We start from the raw sequence: 18,129 nt of genomic DNA, 5'->3' as shown, positions 1-18,129 counted from the left end.
CCATTGTTAAACAATTCTCACCCTAATTATAAACAGAATAAAAGAGTGTTTGTAGTAGTGGTTTGACAGTCAACAAACATGAAGAAAAAAAAAAACAGTAAAATACATTTACATTTCAAAATCACAGCACAAATTAATTACTTGAAATCAAGACATGTTAGGAAGTGAACATGAAATAGCTTAAATAGCTTCATTAAATCAATTATTTTGCTTTAACTATGTAAAGACTGCTATAATTAAGATCTAGAAATATGGCCAGCTAGAGGTATACAGGGAACAGGGCTGAAACCCTAACTGTGAATTTGACCGTCTGGGTAAAATTACCAAACCAAGGAAAGTACAGTTGTGTACACTTACCATAAATGTAGATGTTCGAGTGTATTCACTGTTGCAGTCATTACATTTGGGTTATCTGCTTGCAGTAGCCCTCAGTCGGCCTGATTAACAAAGTCTTGGGTCCTGCATCAGTTGCTGTCCCTTCTTCCATGACGTCAGTTCGTCAGGGGTATAAAACAAGCAGCCAACGCCATTACATCAGTTTTCCTTGCCCCAGATGTCAAGTGCCCCCCCCCCCTAATGGGAAGCAATTAAATCTATAAATACAAGGATATACCTCCAACAAAAAAGCAAATACACCAAAAGGCTTTTGAGCATAGTAAGGAAAAGAAGAGGTATAGTCAAAAGAAGAAAGGGGGATGGAGGGAGGGTCAACAGGACTGCAACAGTGAATACACTTGAACATCTACATTTATGATAAGTGTACACAACTGTACTATGTTCTTCGTGTTTCACTGTTGCAGTCACTACATTTGGGTAGATTCCCAAAGCTAAGGTTGGGAGGAGGAATTTAAATAGAATTAGGACCAGCTATAAGGCCCTGCAAGACTGCAGTGGCAAAGCCAGCTCTGGATTTAGAGAAAATTGGCAAATGATAATGCTTGGTGAAAGTATGCACAGAACTCCAGGTAGCAGCATCTAGGATGTACCCCTGGTAGGGACGCCTCTGAGAAAGGCTGTAGAGGTAAATGCAGCCCTGGTTGAATGGGGTCTGATGCCCTGTGGGATAGGTTTTCCATGGTGCTTATAGCAGAAATTAATGCAGTTGCCTATCCCTTTTGAAATGGTTTGCTTTGAAATAGCTTTCCCCTCTGTCCCTGCAGCAAATGCCACCAGCAGTTGTTCAGATTTCCTTTGAAGTTTAGTCATGTCCAAGCAGAATCTAAGTTGTCTGTGCACATCTAAGGAGTGCAGTATCTGTTCCCCTTTGTTCTGTGGGTTAGGAAAGAAGGTAGACAAATTAATGGACTGATTAAGAGCCACACTGGATACCACCTTAGGTATGAAGGAGGGATTGATTCTGAGGGACACTCTGTCCGCATGAAAGATGATGAAAGGCTCCACTGCCATAAGGGCCTGTAATTCAGATACCCTTCTTGCTGAAGTGATTGCTAAAAGGAAAGCTGTTTTCCAAGAAAGGAATTTTAAATTTGCAGTAGCAGCTGGTTTGAAAGGAGGAAGAGTGAGTTTCTCCAAAACAAAGTTAAGGTCCCAGGCTGGGGTTGGAGCTCTCCTGGGTGGCCTGAAAATTTTGGCCCCTCTAAGGAACTGCTTGAGCAGTGGGTGAGAGAAGAGGAGAGGCTTTGTGTTATAATGAGCTGAAATGGCTGAGGCATGAATTTTGATGGAGGAAAAAGACAAGCCCTTATGAAGCATCTCAGTCAAGTATTGAAGAATCTGAGGTAAATTGGGCGCCGCTGCGCTCATCCCTTGAGACTGGTTCCAGGCACAGAATCTTTTCCATTTTGCAGCATAAGATTTTCTAGTACTAGGCCTCCTTGCTTCTAAAATGATATCCATCACTGATTTACTGAGGGATGATAAAGGAGAGATTAGGTAATTATCCAGGCTGCTAGGTTCAGGGTTTGCAGCTGAGGGTGCAGAATCTGGTTCTCCTGCTGAGACAGCAGGGAAGGAGTCTGAGGCAGGTGCTATGGGGCCAAACGTGACACACTGTGCAGGAGGGGGTACCAGTGTTGGCGCGGCCAGTCTGGTGCAATTAAAATCGTCCTTGGCTTGTCCTGTTTGATCTTTATTAGTACTCTGGAGGGCAGAGGAGGAACGGTATAAACTGATAAGTTTTTCCAGCTGAAGGACAGAGCATCCACGTTCCAAGCTAGCTTGTGGGGAATCCTTGTGCAAAATTTGTCCAATTGATGGTTCTGGGGGGAGGCAACTAGGTCTGTATCTGGGCTCCCCCATTTGCTTGTCAACATGTTGAAAATCCTTGGTTCCAGTTTCCACTTGTGTGGGTCTATGAGGTTTCTGCTTAGTCCGTCTGCCAGTGTATTTAGCTTTCCTGGCAGGAATTGAGCTTGTAGATTCACTTGGTAGCTCAAGGCTGTGTTCCACAATGCCATGGCTAGTCTGCAGAGGGGGGTAGGAATGTGTACCCCCCTGCTTGTTTATGCACCACATGACAGTGGTGTTGTCCGTCTTTACCATTAGTTGTCCTGGAAGAATGTGGTCTTGAAGGCTGTCGGAGCATTCTGTACAGCTAACATTTCTTTTTGATTTATGTACAGGTGCATTTGACTTTGTTTGCATTTGCCCTGAATACACTTCTCTGCTGGGTGAGCCCCCCATGCATAGTCTGATGAGTCTGTTGTTAAGGTTTGGGTGGCAGGGGGTAGTACGAATGGTAGTCCCTTGTTTTGGTGGCAGGCCTCTGCCCACCAGAGGAACTCTAGGTATAGGCAAGATATGATAGGAATCATTGCTTCTAGATCCTGAGAATGTTGGCACCATAGGCTTTTGAGATACCATTGTAGTTTCCTCATATGTAGCCTTGCATATGGAATTAGAAGAATGCAGGAGGCCATGAACCCCAAGGCTTGCAGTATTTGCCTTGCAGATAGCTGGGTTTTTGTGCCCACTTGCTATAAGTAGGTTGTCAAATGAATCCGTTTCTCTGGCGTGAGGAAAGCCATTTGGGAATTTGTACTCACGCATGCTCCCAGGAATATAATTTGCTGACAGGGTACCAGGTGTGATTTCTTTTCATTTGTGGTGTACCCCAGACAAGTCAGCACCCTTTGAACAAAAGCCAGATGATTCAAAAGTATGTCCTGGCTTTCTGCCTGAATTAGACACAATTGTCCAGGTATGGGTATATCTGAATATTTCTTTGCCTGCAAAATGCTATAAGTAGGTTGTCAAATGAATCCGTTTCTCTGGCGTGAGGAAAGCCATCTGGGAAGTTGTACTCACGCATGCTCCCAGGAATATAATTTGCTGACAGGGTACCAGGTGTGATTTCTTTTCATTTGTGGTGTACCCCAGACAAGTCAGCACCCTTTGAACAAAAGCCAGATGATTCAAAAGTATGTCCTGGCTTTCTGCCTGAATTAGACACAATTGTCCAGGTATGGGTATATTTGAATATTTCTTGCCTGCAAAATGCAATGACTGGAGCTAGGCACTTTGTGAATACCCTGGGTGCAGTAGATAAGCCAAAAGGCAGTGCAGAGAACTTTGAAGCATAGGTATCTTCTGCAAGACTCCCTGATAGGGATGTGCAGGTACGCTTCATTTAAGTCTAGTGTTGCCAACCAGGCATCTTTGCCTAGCATAGGAAGCAGCTGGTGAAGTCAGCATCTTGAATTTTGGAATCTCCAGAAAGGTGTTGACAGTAGAAAGGTCCAGGATAGGACGCCAAGAATGGTCTATTCTGGGTACCAGGAAAAGTCTCAAATAGAAACCTTGTCCCTTTTCCTCTTCTGGTACCAACTGAATAGCCCCAATGTTAAGAGGGAGAGTACTTGATTTTGGGCCTCTGCCCGCTGATTTGGGGGTAGATCTGGCCACCCACTTGGTGTTTGTAACGTGTGGAAGTGAAATCTGTATCCTTTGGACACTATTTAAAACCCATTTGTCCTGGGTAATGAGTTCCCAGTTTTTTCCCTGCAGACCAATATTTTCATCTAAAGGAGCATTCAGTTGGGAAGTGCTTGGAAGTTTTAAAAGCAAGTCATTGAGACAGTTTTCCATAGGGGGGGGGGGTCTTACTACTCTCAGATTTAGATGCAGAAACCCCTCACTGCTTAGTCTTGTGCGTCCCCTGGGACTGAAACCTGGGGTTTCTGCTGTCTGGGTTTGGATTGAGAAGACCTGGAAGGGGCTGGAAAGGACTAAATCCTGGGGGCTGAACTTGTAAGAAATCTTTAACAGTTTGCATAGATTAAGCTTTCTCTTCCATCTTGAACTTCCTCAGCTTTGTTGCCAAACAGGTGGTCCTAACTTAAGTGAACATCCAACAGTTTAGCTTTAACATGATCAGGCAAAGATTGCTCCTTAAGCCAAGCATGCCTTCTGAGCACAGACCCAGTAACAGCAGCCCTGCAAGAGGCCTCTAATGAATCAAATCCACATTGCAAAGTATGTTTTCCAACCTGTTCAGCAGAATGCACTAAATCCTGTAATTCTTTGTTTTCAGCACAGTCAGGAATCAACATAATTTTCTGTTTAAGCAATCCAATAACATGTTGTTAATACTTTAACATATGAAACTGGCAGTTTAAAGCCCTAATGGTCAAGATTGCAGAAGGGTAAACCTTCTTACCCCATCTATCCAGCGCCCTGGAGTCTCTATCAGAAGAGGTAGGATTTTTAGCAGTAGAAGCCTTAATGCCCTTGGGTCCCTGTGAAATAGTCTCTGGATCCGCAATAGGATTTTTAAAAAGGAACTTGTGTGAATCAGGAACCCTGAAATATCGGTCAGGTTTTCTGGGAGCAGGAGGCAAAGAATCAGGGGCCAAACTAGATTCCGAAAAGGCATCATCAACAATGTCTAGTACAGGAGGTATAGCTAAAGGCCTATGCTGATGCAGGAGTAAGAAATCCCTAAACCTCTTTTTTGAATCAGAAAAATCCTGGCTTTCCCAGTGGAAATGCTCACCAAAAGAAAAATCCTCTTAAGGGGAAGCAGAGGAAATATGAGGATTCTGATGCAGAGGACTCTAAGTAGATAAGGGTAAATCCAGATCATCAGAAGAATCAAAAAAATCAGAATCCTGGTCAGAAGATTCATAAACAACTTCAGTCCTAGGTCTTTTAGAAGGGGGTGGTTGGCTTCCCCTGATTAGAGTTATAAGATCTTTAGCCATTCTTATCATTTGCTTTTTAGGCATAGAGGCCTGAGCATGCGGCCTGGGCGTTGGTTTATTAGGCATGGTTCGAGGTTTAGGCCTAAATGAAGAAGGAGGCGTCGGTTTAATGTGCAAGTCCATAGGCCTGAATAAACCCTCAAAAGCTGGTGCCTGCACAGCGGCTCCGGACCCATCCAAGGTAGAGACATCCGCAGGTTCCACAGGTGAAACATCTCGCGGCATACCAGTCTCCGAATGGATCTCAGTAGAGACCTGAGAATCAGAAGTAGCAGGTATCAGGGGCTGCAAAAGCGCCTCAGTGAGTACCGGCAAACTGGCGAATGGCTTAGGAGAAGCGTCGTCGGCAGCTTTGGACCTAGGCGGCCTGTCTCTGTCTTTATCTTTGTGTTTTTTCAGAATACCAGTAGTCGGATGGCAAACTGACGACATTTCTGGATAACTGAACCGAGAACCTAAATATTTAGAGGCGAAACTATACCGACGACGGATAGTGCGCAGATTAAATAAGGCACAAAACTGACAGCAAGGTACGTCGTGGTCAGGGCCTAGACAAGGAATACAGTACGAATGAAAATCTTTGTGAGGTATTTGCTTTCCACAAGTAATGCAATTATTAACTTTTACTGACATCGGTAAGGAGCAAGAAAAAGTTTCCCCAATGGGGTACTTAGCTTTAGTTGAAGACTTCGATTCTGAAACTCAAAAACGAACATTTCAGGAGTCAGACGACTGGCACTAGCGAACTGCTTCTGCTTCAGGCACCACACAGCAAGAAAGACTGATGTAATGGCGTCGGCTGCATGTTTTATACCCCTGACGACCTGACGTCATGGAGGAAGGGACAGCAACCGACGCAGTACCCAAGACTTTGTTAATCAGGCCGACTGAGGGCTACTGCAAGCAGATAACCCAAATGTAATGACTAATAGTGAAACATGAAGAACATCTGGAGTATACATCAGACAAGGATGGGAGGGAGTGCGTAATGCAAGCTAGACCATCCTGGGAGGTAGGGGAATGATGGTAGTTTAAAGTCTGCTGTATTTCACCACAAGCAAGCAAAGGTTGGGTGATACCAGAAAATTAGCAAGAGTAGCGACACTGATTTGGTACTACTAAACCAACAACCTTCCTTGACATGTACATGGGAAGAAGCACATTGAGGGAGAAGTCCCTGGAGCAAGCAGCCACATCAGCTACCAAAGGAATTGGTTTAGGTTAATAGTAAAATCTGTCAATGCACCAGTTCTGAATAGGAATGGTCTCTGATAAACTATGGATGTAAAGATCCCCAAGTCAGGGGACAATTAGGGTCCATCCTTAAATGTAGGCAGACCTGGTTGGGGCGGGTGAAGCCAGACCCTCAAGCCACTAAGGTGGGGATCATTTAGGGACCCTCTGAAGGGATTCTGGAGGGGAGGTCAAAAGTACCTTTCATGCCTGCCTAGATAAAGGCCATCCATCGGTTGCTCTCACCTTCGTCTCCTCATCTGACCTAAGGGTGAATTGCTATCAGGCTAAACTTCCTCTAGAGAAAGACTACACCAAGAGGTGATATGTGTGGTGCCAATCGGACTGGGGTAGGGCAACAAATGAGCTACATGGGGTAGAACTTCTTGGTCAGGAGGTAGGAGGGGCAAAATTACACAAAAATGTCTAGAAACAAGAACAAAAAACTAATATTACTACACCATAAACAATTAAGCTGAGTGACAAGACACAGGAAAGGATTTTGATAATTCCAAAGTCACTTAAACAGCATCAGCAACATTAGCCTGTGTGGCTTCCTGAATCTGTGGAGACACTTAAAAGTTTTCCAGACAGTTACAAGAAATTCAGCCAAAGACTATGCAACAACATTGAACTGTTAATCATTACCATACTATAACTGTTGCAAAATAAGTTATTACCCACCCTGCATTGTTGTTCAAATTCTTTTATGACTTCTGCAAAGCGTTCCTCCTGATTGAATAGTTCAGTGCTTTGTGGATCTAGTAGGGCAAACTGTAAATAAGCAAAACAGAGTGAAGTGGGATACCTGTTTATTTTTGTTTCTACTTTACCAATAGTTCACATAAATCTGACAATAACCATACTCAGGTGCCTTCAAACACTTTTTATATGACCATAAAATGTGTCCATGCACCAAGTCAACTAGACACTAACCAATTACCATCATTAAGGGTTAATAAATGCCATAAGCTGTGCACAAATGAACCTTATATCAACAATACTTTATGCCAATCCTCACAAACTTTTTTCACAGCATTAGTGCTGGCTGACAACTACATTTTGTTTATTTAATTCCTAATGACTGACATTTGTAACATGAGTGATTTTCTAATTGCAGCAAAGCCAAAGTCACACTTTACCACAATCCTGCTTCGTGTGGATCTAGCCTTACTGATCACTTCTGAACAACACAAATACCAGAAAATGGTAGCCATTTCATGCTTACTTTCGTTTTCCTACTGCATTATGTACTACTGTACTGTGTTAAGGCACCATTTCCCAGAATGAAACAGTAATAACTGACTGATGCACTCTGCCTAGAGAAATGGCACTGCAGCCAGAAATCCTTCACTTATAAGCACTGCCATCTACTAGTTAAGTCCATAAACAGCAGAAAATTCAAATGGTCAAAGCATGCTCTTGATAGCAGGAACTGGTAACACCCTTTTAAATAGCCTTTATAAAAGTTAACTCACTGATTTAATTTGTCCATTCCCTTCCAGGGTCAGGCAATGGCATGACAGCATGCAAAAGAACATCTTCCAGTTAATTACTATCTTTTCTCTAATTTTAAGCTGTACATACAGCATTATAAAACATGTTATCTACCAAATTCTGGAGGTTGTTCTGCACATTAAGTTGCATTATGTACACCTGGGTAGGCTGTTGAACCTTTTCAAGCGTGCTAACTGTGCTTGCCTGAGCTGACAGTATGAAATTTCAAGCAGTGAAAAGTACTCAATAGGAGAAAGGTGGGGGAAAAAAAAGGTTATCTATATTTAATTCTGCCACACCAACACTTGATGAACTATGCACTACCAAGAATGCATAATCTTTCAACTTTAGGTTATTTTCTTTAAGGATGGGAATCACACTTCAGTAAACATTAAATACGATTAACTGGTATAACTATGGTGATTCACTTTCACAAAGTTGTAGTTAAGTGGATTACCTATTTATTTCATCTGTTCTTAAACAGACTAGGCATAGTGCAGTTTAGCATAGGTAAGGGGGAAGAATTAAAAAAATGTAATGCTAATGCATAAAAAGCTATGGGGAAACTGTTCTCAGATAAAAAGTGCAGAACAACTGGTCCTGATAACCTCTGGAAAAAAATGGCTAATTTATGTGTTGGCACAAGCACAGAAAAACATACTTATTACAAAATAATCACAGCACAAGATATTCAAGTTAAGATGACTCAAAAGGGGAGAAAATAAAATTTAAGTCTGACAAATAGCACAGAGGATTACGGCTATGAACTGTATGAGCTGGTAATAAGCTACTTCTAGTGGTGAACAGCTTGACTCCCTCAGCCTTCATTTACATACAGTGTGAGGAGCGGCCCTAGGTCAACTGGTGCCCTAGGCAAAAGGGCTTCACGGCGCCCCCCAACTAATTACCTGGTGCCCCCATCCTGATCTACCTACACCAAATAAATACTGGAAAAGTGCCCCTGCTAGACCGGCGCCCTAGGCGGCCGCCTAGTTGGCCTATTCCTAAGGCCGGCCATGAGTGTGACCTTCATCAAGTCACTTAGCACACAGTGCTTTGTGGCCACTGAGAATTTGGGCTAGGACCTCAATGGTCTGCTAGACTGCATGTCGTCCTACTGTGTGACCTTGAGCAAGTCATTTAACTAGATGCTGCTTTGGGATAATTAAGAATATAGCAGCATCTTCTCCCCTGGGCTGCATGCCCAGTAACTACCTACAAACCTATATTCTAGCAATGGAATAAAAATCGGCGCATTTCCAGTAAAATCATTTAAATCAGCAAAAAGCTGTCGAACACCGCTGGCAGATGCTGTTAACTTTACTGATTAACATGAATATCTAAAGCCAATATATGAACCATGAACCCTTTAATGCAATTTAGCATACATCAAAAACTTTCTGGTAACTACCACTTCTGTGACTGTAAAACAAAAATAAACAAACAAGCAACCCCTCTTCATTTACTTCATGCAAAAATAAATAAATAGCTTCACTTTCACTACATCAGCTTTAATGCAAGAGGACCCTCCTTGATGGGTCCTGTTGGTTAGGTTTGCCCTTTCCACCAATCATCTGGCAAATTTCTTCTGAAGATCTCGCATCCAAGGGTACATGGCTCAGTGCTAATGCAGTGACATTAAGAGAAGAGTACACATGTCTAATCCTACAGAAAAATTATCCTCAGGCTTTGAGTGCCCTTCCAGCAAATCAAAAATGAAAAATGAAGTTCTGTCACATGAACTGCCATAAAGTAATATACAAGTACATACTTGCACAACATATAGGGAATGCCAATAACTGAAGCTACATGGATAATCATCTACGTAGCTTTAATTACTGGAGCTACATGGAGGAGTAATCCATTCAAACATGGAGAGGAGGGACGGGAATATTTGTCACTAGTTAAGGAGAGTCCTTTCCTATGGCAAATGATACAGTAAGAATGTTATCTGACAATTAACATGAGGGATCTTTGTTGATGCGCACCTATGGTTGAATTCATTCCCAAACAACTGCCACAAGGGTGGAAACAGCAAAGGGACAGTAGAAAGTCAGAGTCTAGAAGGCTAGGTCCTGCACAATCAAGCTCAAAAATGAAGCCTGACACTTGAAGTTGTGATCAAGGAATTATAATTCTTGGTGAAGATATGCAGAGACCACCAGTCACAGCACTGAACGAGTTTGGTGCTGATGGATCTTCAAGAGGCTCACACTCCATTAAGACACTGCCTGACCCATGTAACAGGAGAGAAATCCCTTGCTACCTCCTCCTGCAAAGAGGAGGAGGACTTCATTCTCCTGGTTGGCAAACAGATTAATTTCAGCAGTGCTCCAGTTCTAGGAGACCCCTATCAGACAATTAAACTCTGGAGCTCAGTGACAGGACTAGAGAAATGGTTGATGGCACCCACCAGCTTGTTCACATATCTGTGGATGTAAACTACTGAAAGAAGGATGCCCATATATCTAGGTCCAATGGCAGAAAAACAGTGTCACTACACATGGGGTACAATTTTGTTTAGAGGTTAAATAATGGAATGGTTGTCTGAAAAGAACAGTACCTAGAAGCACCTCTTTCTTTAAGCCTTCACTTCTTTAAGCCTTCTCAAGGCTAAGGACATTGCCACAAACTTAAAGTTGTTGAGAAATACCCCCTATTCTAAGGCAGAACCACATAACCTGCATTATATGTTGCAATTTGTCCGGCCTGAAAGAGAAATGCCCATTCTAAAGACTTACTGCAGATATGGTTGTAGAAAGGGAAGATCCAACAGAAGTTTTCTGGGGAAAGTCCAATAGTCTTAGGACCCAATGAGAAGGATGTAATGCTAAGAGCAAGTCTGTAAACAAGTGCTGTACCTGAAGCCACTGATACCTTACACTCCACTGCGATACCTCCATCTTCATCATACAAACAGAGCTATGAAAATCACAGAATCTGATGTGCCCAGACAACACTGCAGAGTTGAACCTTGACAAAACCAGGTGGCCAAAGCTATGACTGCCCCAGCCCTCACAAAAGGCAAGCTCAGCCTCTAAGAGTATACATTTCTGCATCAATGAAAGACTTCCTCTAAGCTGGGATCAGAAAACTTTTTTTTTGTCAATGCATGGTTGTCCCTAATGACTGTTTTAATGCAAGTACCCAGAGTTTCCATGCAGACCCTGGATGGGATTACAAAGAGCCAGGTGTTTGGGCACCAGCAGACTCTTCATCCACCGCAGCAAACACAATGGAAAAAACTGTAAACACTGATGAAAAATATGTAGCAGCACACTGTACTGGAATTGATGCTTACCTAGAGCAAACTGGAGGAGTTTCCAGAGTGTAGAACACAGGTGCTAACATGTCAAAAGGTATCCATTATATTTAGCAGCATCAATCCAGACCACTGTTAAGAGAAAGGCATGATCAGCAGCAGAGTGCCCACTCAAATCAAATGAAATGGATATGCTTAAGTCACAGAAGTCCAGAATGTCAAAGAAATCTATCCCTTTGGAACCAGAAAAAAACAAGAGTAGAATTCCCCATCTATCCCCCAAAAGAAGTGTCTGTATCCTCACTCAGCACTACAGTCTTTACTTGTCCAAACAGCTTCAACAAAATAAACTAAACCATCAGAGACCCCCTCGCCTGGAAAGGCCCAATGAGCACTCAAATGTGACCAAAGACGACAACATATACAATCTGTCGACCCCTTGTGATGGTTTTCCAAGCCTGAGTAAATTTAAAGAATCAACTCTCCCCACCAACTAGTCAAAGACCATATACAGGATTGCAACAGGGCCACCAGAGGAATTAAACTGGTGTCTTCACTTACTGGCACGACTGCATGACACTTGCTGGATACCTTCTCATGCACAGGATACCCTCTTTTGGGATTAGTCACATCTAGCACTAAAGGGGAAGAATTGCTGAAGTCTTTCATAGAGAAAGTGATTCTGATTCCTCTTCAGAAAATTGTTGACCACATTGTAGAAAGGCTGGAAAAAATTAGAGTCCCTGCAAAAAAGTGGGCATCCAGGATCTTGTTTCTGAGCTCCTGAGTACAAGCTCAAGTATGTCATTGTGTGCAGGCACACAATCTCCACCTATGCCTTAAAGCATCAGTGCAGTTAAAACTGTTATGGGGTATTCAGCATCCTTCTATAAAGGCCTTGGACAGGGTCATAAAAATATCACTGAGATGAGACTCGGAGAGGTCCTCAAGCTTCATCGGCACTTTCCTTGCAGCTGGGCCTGGGATTAAGACGGGTGAGACAAATTACTTATAGATGGGGACCAGAATTTGATTTGCAGCAGTGAAGATCTGTCTGGGGGTCCCAGAACGGAAAGTATAACAAAGGAGAGCACATTTTTGAAGAAATTTATAAAATATTTGGCATGGAAGATGATAATTCAGTAACAGGAGTTTGGAGTAAATTTACTTATTTCCAAAAACACAAAAATTGGGCTAGGCTAGACAGAATCTACATTTCACAGGAACATGTGCATTTAATTGAAGGTTTTGATACACACCCAATAACTATTTCAGATCATGCATCAATAATAACTAAAATAAAAACACAGGGTAATGAAAAAAATGACACAATGGTGGTTTCCCACCTATCTGTTGAAAAGAGAGGAATTTAAGGAATGGGTAGTTGAGATTTTTCAGGAGCTATTCGAGAGGACAGAAATTACCTCTGAAAATATAGCCAGGGAGTAGGGATAAAATTAAGGTGGAGTTTAAAAATAGGGTGGAAATAAAAGAAAGGGGAGCTATGGTTAAGAAGTAACAAGAATTATTTAGAGGGCCTGACAAATGTGAAAATATTGCAGAATAGAGAGAATCTCACAGAACAAAAAGAGGATCAACTGCCGAATGCCAAGTAGAAAATAAGGGGTTACCCTCGATGATATACACAAGTTTAGAAAGAATGTTAAGCAACTGTTTTTTGATATTAACACTAGAGCAAAAAAACTTTTAGTACAATGACTCAGGCAACAGAAAGTAGAAAGGGCTGTCGCCAAGCTTAGGGAGCCTATAACAAGGAAGGTAACAAGAGATCCTGTAGAAGAATTAGAAATATTTCGGAAATTCTATGAAAGTCTGTATAAAGCACAGGAATATAAAAATCAAGAAAAATACAAATGAAAACGTTTATGGAAGAATTAAATATGCCAAGGTTAGAGGTGGATGAGGCTCAATTACTAAAGGTAATAGGAGGAGAAAAAATAAAAATTGTGATGTATAACCAAAGTCCCCAGGAATACATGGTATTCCTGTGGAAGTCTGGAAGCTAGGAAGGAAAAAAAAAAAACCTTCCAGATATTTATCAGTTTAACATTATTTTAAGAGGAGAAGTACCAACATCCTGGAAGAAAACAGTGGTAGCTGAAATACCTAAAGAGGGTAAAGATCCATCAGATCCAGCTTCATGCAGGCCCATTTCAATACTAAACCATGATTATAAAGTGTTTATGTCTATGATGACTAAAAGAATGGCAAAACATAATGCCAAAATTGACAGACATGGCTCAATGTGGTTGTGTGTGTGGAGGAGGGGGCAAACATCTGACAACATTAACAGAACATTGACGATCCAGAGGGAAATAGAATGTGAGAAAATACCATTATTGCTGGTGGGTCTTGATACAGAGAAAGCATTTGAGAGAGTAAGTTTGTGAGCAGGGTAATGGAAGCATTTGCAATTCCTGAAAAAATTATAAGGTTAATTAGAAGGACATATAAGGGATGAAAGGTGAAAATTAAAGTGGGTGGGCACCCCTCCGATAATTTCTACTTCAGCAGAGGAACCAGGCAGGGGTGTCTTCTTTCCCCTTTGTTATTTGTATATTTAGAACCACTGGCAAAGAAAATAAGGGACTCAGAAATTCAAGGATATAATAGGTATGGTAGTCAAGAAAAGTGGACTCCATTTGCAAATATTATCATCTTATACCTGGCAAAACCAGAAAGAGACATTACAGTGTTGTGGAACATTTTAAGGCAGTTTCAGTCTTATCTGGATACAAAATTAATGAAGCTAAAACAAAGGCAATAGAGGTAAATTATGTAACCACACATGAATTAGTTCAACAATATCCATATTTATGGGGACATGGTAAAATGAAGTACTTAGGAGTATGGATTAAAAATTATTCTGGTGTGGCAGCTATGGCTATGTGGAAAGACACTATACAAAAGATACTACAAAAACTGAGAAAATGAAAGCTTTGTTATATGGAAATGGATAGTAAGATACAAGCAGTTAAAATGTTTTTAGTCCCATTAGTCTTATATACAGGTCAGGCATATTTTTATCAACCACAGAAGTTGTGGACAGCAATTAATAAAGAGCTGAAGGACTTCATCTGGGAGGGGAAGATTGCAAGAGTCAACTGGGATAATCTAATTCTTCCAGTAGAACAGGGTGGACTGGGATTACCTGATTTGAAGGGGACATTTCAGAGCTATACAGGCTCCTATACATAACACAAAAGAGATGATGATGAAACAAAGGGGAAGCTCAGGAAATAAGGAGAGACTGGGATTTTGGATGCAGGCTTTTAAACAGAATAACAATATTCACACAGAATATTATATCTATATAGCAGAAAGCATCCTAAGAACTAAGCCAACATGGGAATGGAGAAGAAAAATTCTGCCGAAAGGGATGACTGCCATTAGGAATATAGACAACAAACACAAGGGGGTTGAAATTTATTGGAAAAAAATGGCAAAGCAACTAAGGTACTGGGAGCAAATAATTAGAGAGGGAAAGATGATAGACTGGGAAAATGTCAAGAATTTATCTGGACTGCAGGTTAGAGATTGCCTTCCTTATCAAGGATTGATATCAGTGTATGGGCAAAGAGAAAGAAATAGGGGGTCTTAAACGAAATACCAGCACTGGTAGAGTTTTTAACAGAATCTAGAACAGAAGCAGCAGTTAAAAAAGGAATAATTAGTAGAGCATATACAATATTGCATGATAAATATAAGAATCAACCAGAGGAGGTTAGAAAGGACTAGGAAGAGAGACTGGATAAACAATTCACAAAAAAGCAATGGTAGGATAGATGTACGTTTCCCAAATATGTAACAAAATCTGGAAGATTTAGGATTTTTGCTGGGAAATCATTACATAGATATTTTTATATGCCAGGTAGACCTTCAAATAATTTTTCTTCAGGTAGAAAGCAAATGTTGGAGGTGTGAAGGGGAAGAAAGAGGTAACGGGGAACATTCTCTGGGTGTGGTGAGTTGACAGACATTAAGGATTCCCTGCGGGGTGCAATGCTGGATCTGCTGGGTGGGCGTGATTGGTGTGACGAGGGAGATGATTTTTCTGAACCATGATACAGAATCGGAATTGCCTAGACACAGTAAGGCTTTGCTGTCTCTAATTATGGTGGCTGCCAAAAAAAAAAAAAAAAAATACTAGAAAATGGAAATCAAAATCTAAACCAACCATATTAGAAGTAGTGAATGAATATAGTAACAGAGATAAAACAACTGGAATTGATATCTTTAGAAAAGGGAAGGAACAAACTGCAGAGGAAAAAGTGGGAACAATACATACAGGGGAAGAATGACGTTTAAAAGAAGGCAGGACTTAAATGAGCTATGTAATGTTTGACCGAAAATGATTGGGCAGATTATAACTGATGTAATAATGTTTGCAGCTGGGAGTGTGTCAGTATGGTTCCTGATGTAAAATGTTTGCAACTAGGGTTGAGTTGGTGTGGTTTGTTTTCATTTATATAAATGTATGATTGAATAAATCATAAGTGATGGTTTAATAAAGATTTTTCTTGTTTAAAAAAAAAACAGGAATTGAATAACTTATGTGCTGTTGCTTAGGCTGAACCTGCGTTGGTTGAACTATTAGTGAAGGGACTGACTTTTGTACCTGCACGTTTTGCAGACACTACTAAGACTTTAATGGATTTTAAAATGTATACAAGGAAACTCAATCTAGCTGTACTTGGTAATAATGACTTTCCTGATTCTGCTTTTAAGATTCCCAGTACATTTAACCCACCTACACACCCACCAATTGCTTTGTTTGACAGAATGTATGAGTTGGATATCAGATCACTTGATAAGGAGAAAAACAAATAATAGACAGAAATAATTATAATGTGTCAAGATCTGAATGGGTAAGCATTGAATGATCTACGTAAACTCCCAGTCAGGATGATGAAACCAGACAAGAGGGTGGGCTGGTACTGATGGATATGAATATGTAGTCTAGTCAACCCGCCTTTGAGGCCATTAGTGGATGCCAGGCAATCTAGTACTTACCCTAGTGCTATAGTTGTAGACACTATTTTGAAAAAATACATTGGCCAAGAACCACAGATTTGTAAAGACTCTTGGTCCTTTTTGTCTAGACTGAACAAACTAGAATTTAAAGGAGAGTATAACTTTCTAACAATTGACGTTAAGGATTTATAGATGTCAATTCCATATGTAGAAGGTATTGAATGGGTCTCATATGTTGAGACTGAGGGGTGCACCACAAATAGAAGTTACGTTAGTCGAGACTTTACTGGATATTATCTTGACTAACAATTACACCATTTTTGATAATGAAAACTATTTATAAAAAAAAATCAGGGTGGCTATGGGGTCACCTTGTGGAGCAAGCTTTGCCAACTTGGTCATGGCTTATTGGGAGTTAGAATAGATTACAAAGAACAGAGAGATTAATGAACAAATTTATTTTTACACGCGTTTCCTGGATGACATCCTTAAAGGAGACGAAAGAGATGCTTTAGAATTTGTTAAGTATTTCAAAAACACAACTAGTATTTTGCAATTTACTTACACTTTTCACCAAGACAACGTGGCGTACTTAGACAATGACCTGAGGAAAGACAGAATCCATGGGAAACTCTTAGCTAAGATTTACAGGAAAAGTACCTACTCAAATACCTCCTTGCATTATACCAGCTCACACCCATGCCATCAGAAACGGTCAGTTATCAAGGACCAACTTGTAACAGCAGCAAGGATGACTTCAGTAGAGGAAGAATTTGTGGAAGAATGTTCAATATTGAGGGTATGTTCCTCAGGAGGGGTTACCCTGGTTCACTGATTCAGGAGTTAACTGAAGTACAATCTAAAATAAAATACAGGCTTTTATAAACCACTATTGAGTAGTAATAGAGTGCACAGTGACACACAGGTTGAGTTAAACCAAAGTGATGGCAATACCAATGTAGTCTGCCACACTACAAACACTAACAAGTTCTCATGGAGTTTCATCATAACTTTTAGTATAGATGCATCAGACATCAAAAACATTCTAAACAAAAACTGGAACTTGTTGATGGGTGACCAAGACCTGTTAAACAAGTTAGGGGAGCGTCCCTCAGTGTTTTTTAGGAGGGGTGCAACCCGAATAATTTGTTGGAAAACAGCAACCCTTGTTCAGTGAGACTCCCAGGCATGTATAAGTGTGAAATGTGTAGCCCTAGCTAGGAAGTGTCTGTGGTCACTATACCCTTGGGCTGTGAGGGGACAAATGGGCAACCCTGTAGCAACTGAGCCAATTGGATCCACCACTTCAGACTTTTCTTTCAGTTTATAATTCGTATTGGGGCTGACAAGTGTAGATGAACTGACCACTGAGATGCCAACAGCCACTGGAGAATTCTCATGTGAACCTATCAAGCAGAACAAGGGTTATCACTTCCGCCATTAATCCTAGAACTTGTAGAACTAGGCAAGCTGAAATTGTGGTACTGCAAAGTATCTTGTTGACTTGTGACCTTCAAGTTTGTACTCTGGAAAGGGAAGCTACTGTTGACCTTGTGTGTAGCTGCTCCCCTATGAATTCTAGAATTTGAGTTGGCTCTAGATTTGACTTCTCAAAGTTTATGGTTATTCCTAAACTTGTGCGAGTGTGGATGGCCTCTTCTCTTGCCATAACGAGTTGATGCCTGGTCAGAGCAGTAATGAGTCAGTTGTCTAAGTATGGAAACACACAGAATCCTTGCAGTCTTAAGTGAGCTGCCACCACTGCCATACATTTGAACACCCTGGGGAATGTGGTGAGGCCAAAGGGCAGTGCTCTGAACTGATAATGACTTGCTCCTAGCTAGAAGTGCAAAAATCTCCTGGATTGCCGGTTTATTTTTATATAAGTACACATTCTGGAAATCTAGTGAGCATATCCAGTTGTTCTTTTCCAAAAATGGAAGAATGGACTGAACCATAACAATCTGGAACTCTGTCTTT

At 41.1% G+C, this 18,129-nt stretch overlaps 1 protein-coding gene across 1 annotated transcript in view; it reads right to left on the bottom strand.

The window, feature by feature from the left end:
* NINL (ninein like) overlaps nt 1–18,129 on the bottom strand; it is a 1,970,063-nt gene that overhangs the window by 671,143 nt on the left and 1,280,791 nt on the right. The window contains exon 13 of the mRNA XM_044057633.1: nt 7,080–7,169. Within this exon, the coding sequence (XP_043913568.1) occupies nt 7,080–7,169 (90 nt within the window). The remainder of the gene's footprint in view (nt 1–7,079; nt 7,170–18,129) is intronic.

Source organism: Protopterus annectens, chromosome 1.part2 (genome assembly GCF_019279795.1).
Source record: "Protopterus annectens isolate FY-2018-M chromosome 1.part2, PAN1.0, whole genome shotgun sequence".
NCBI lineage: Eukaryota > Metazoa > Chordata > Ceratodontiformes > Protopteridae > Protopterus > Protopterus annectens.
Note: the sequence above shows the minus strand (reverse complement) of the source record. Positions and strands in the feature narration are given on the sequence as shown.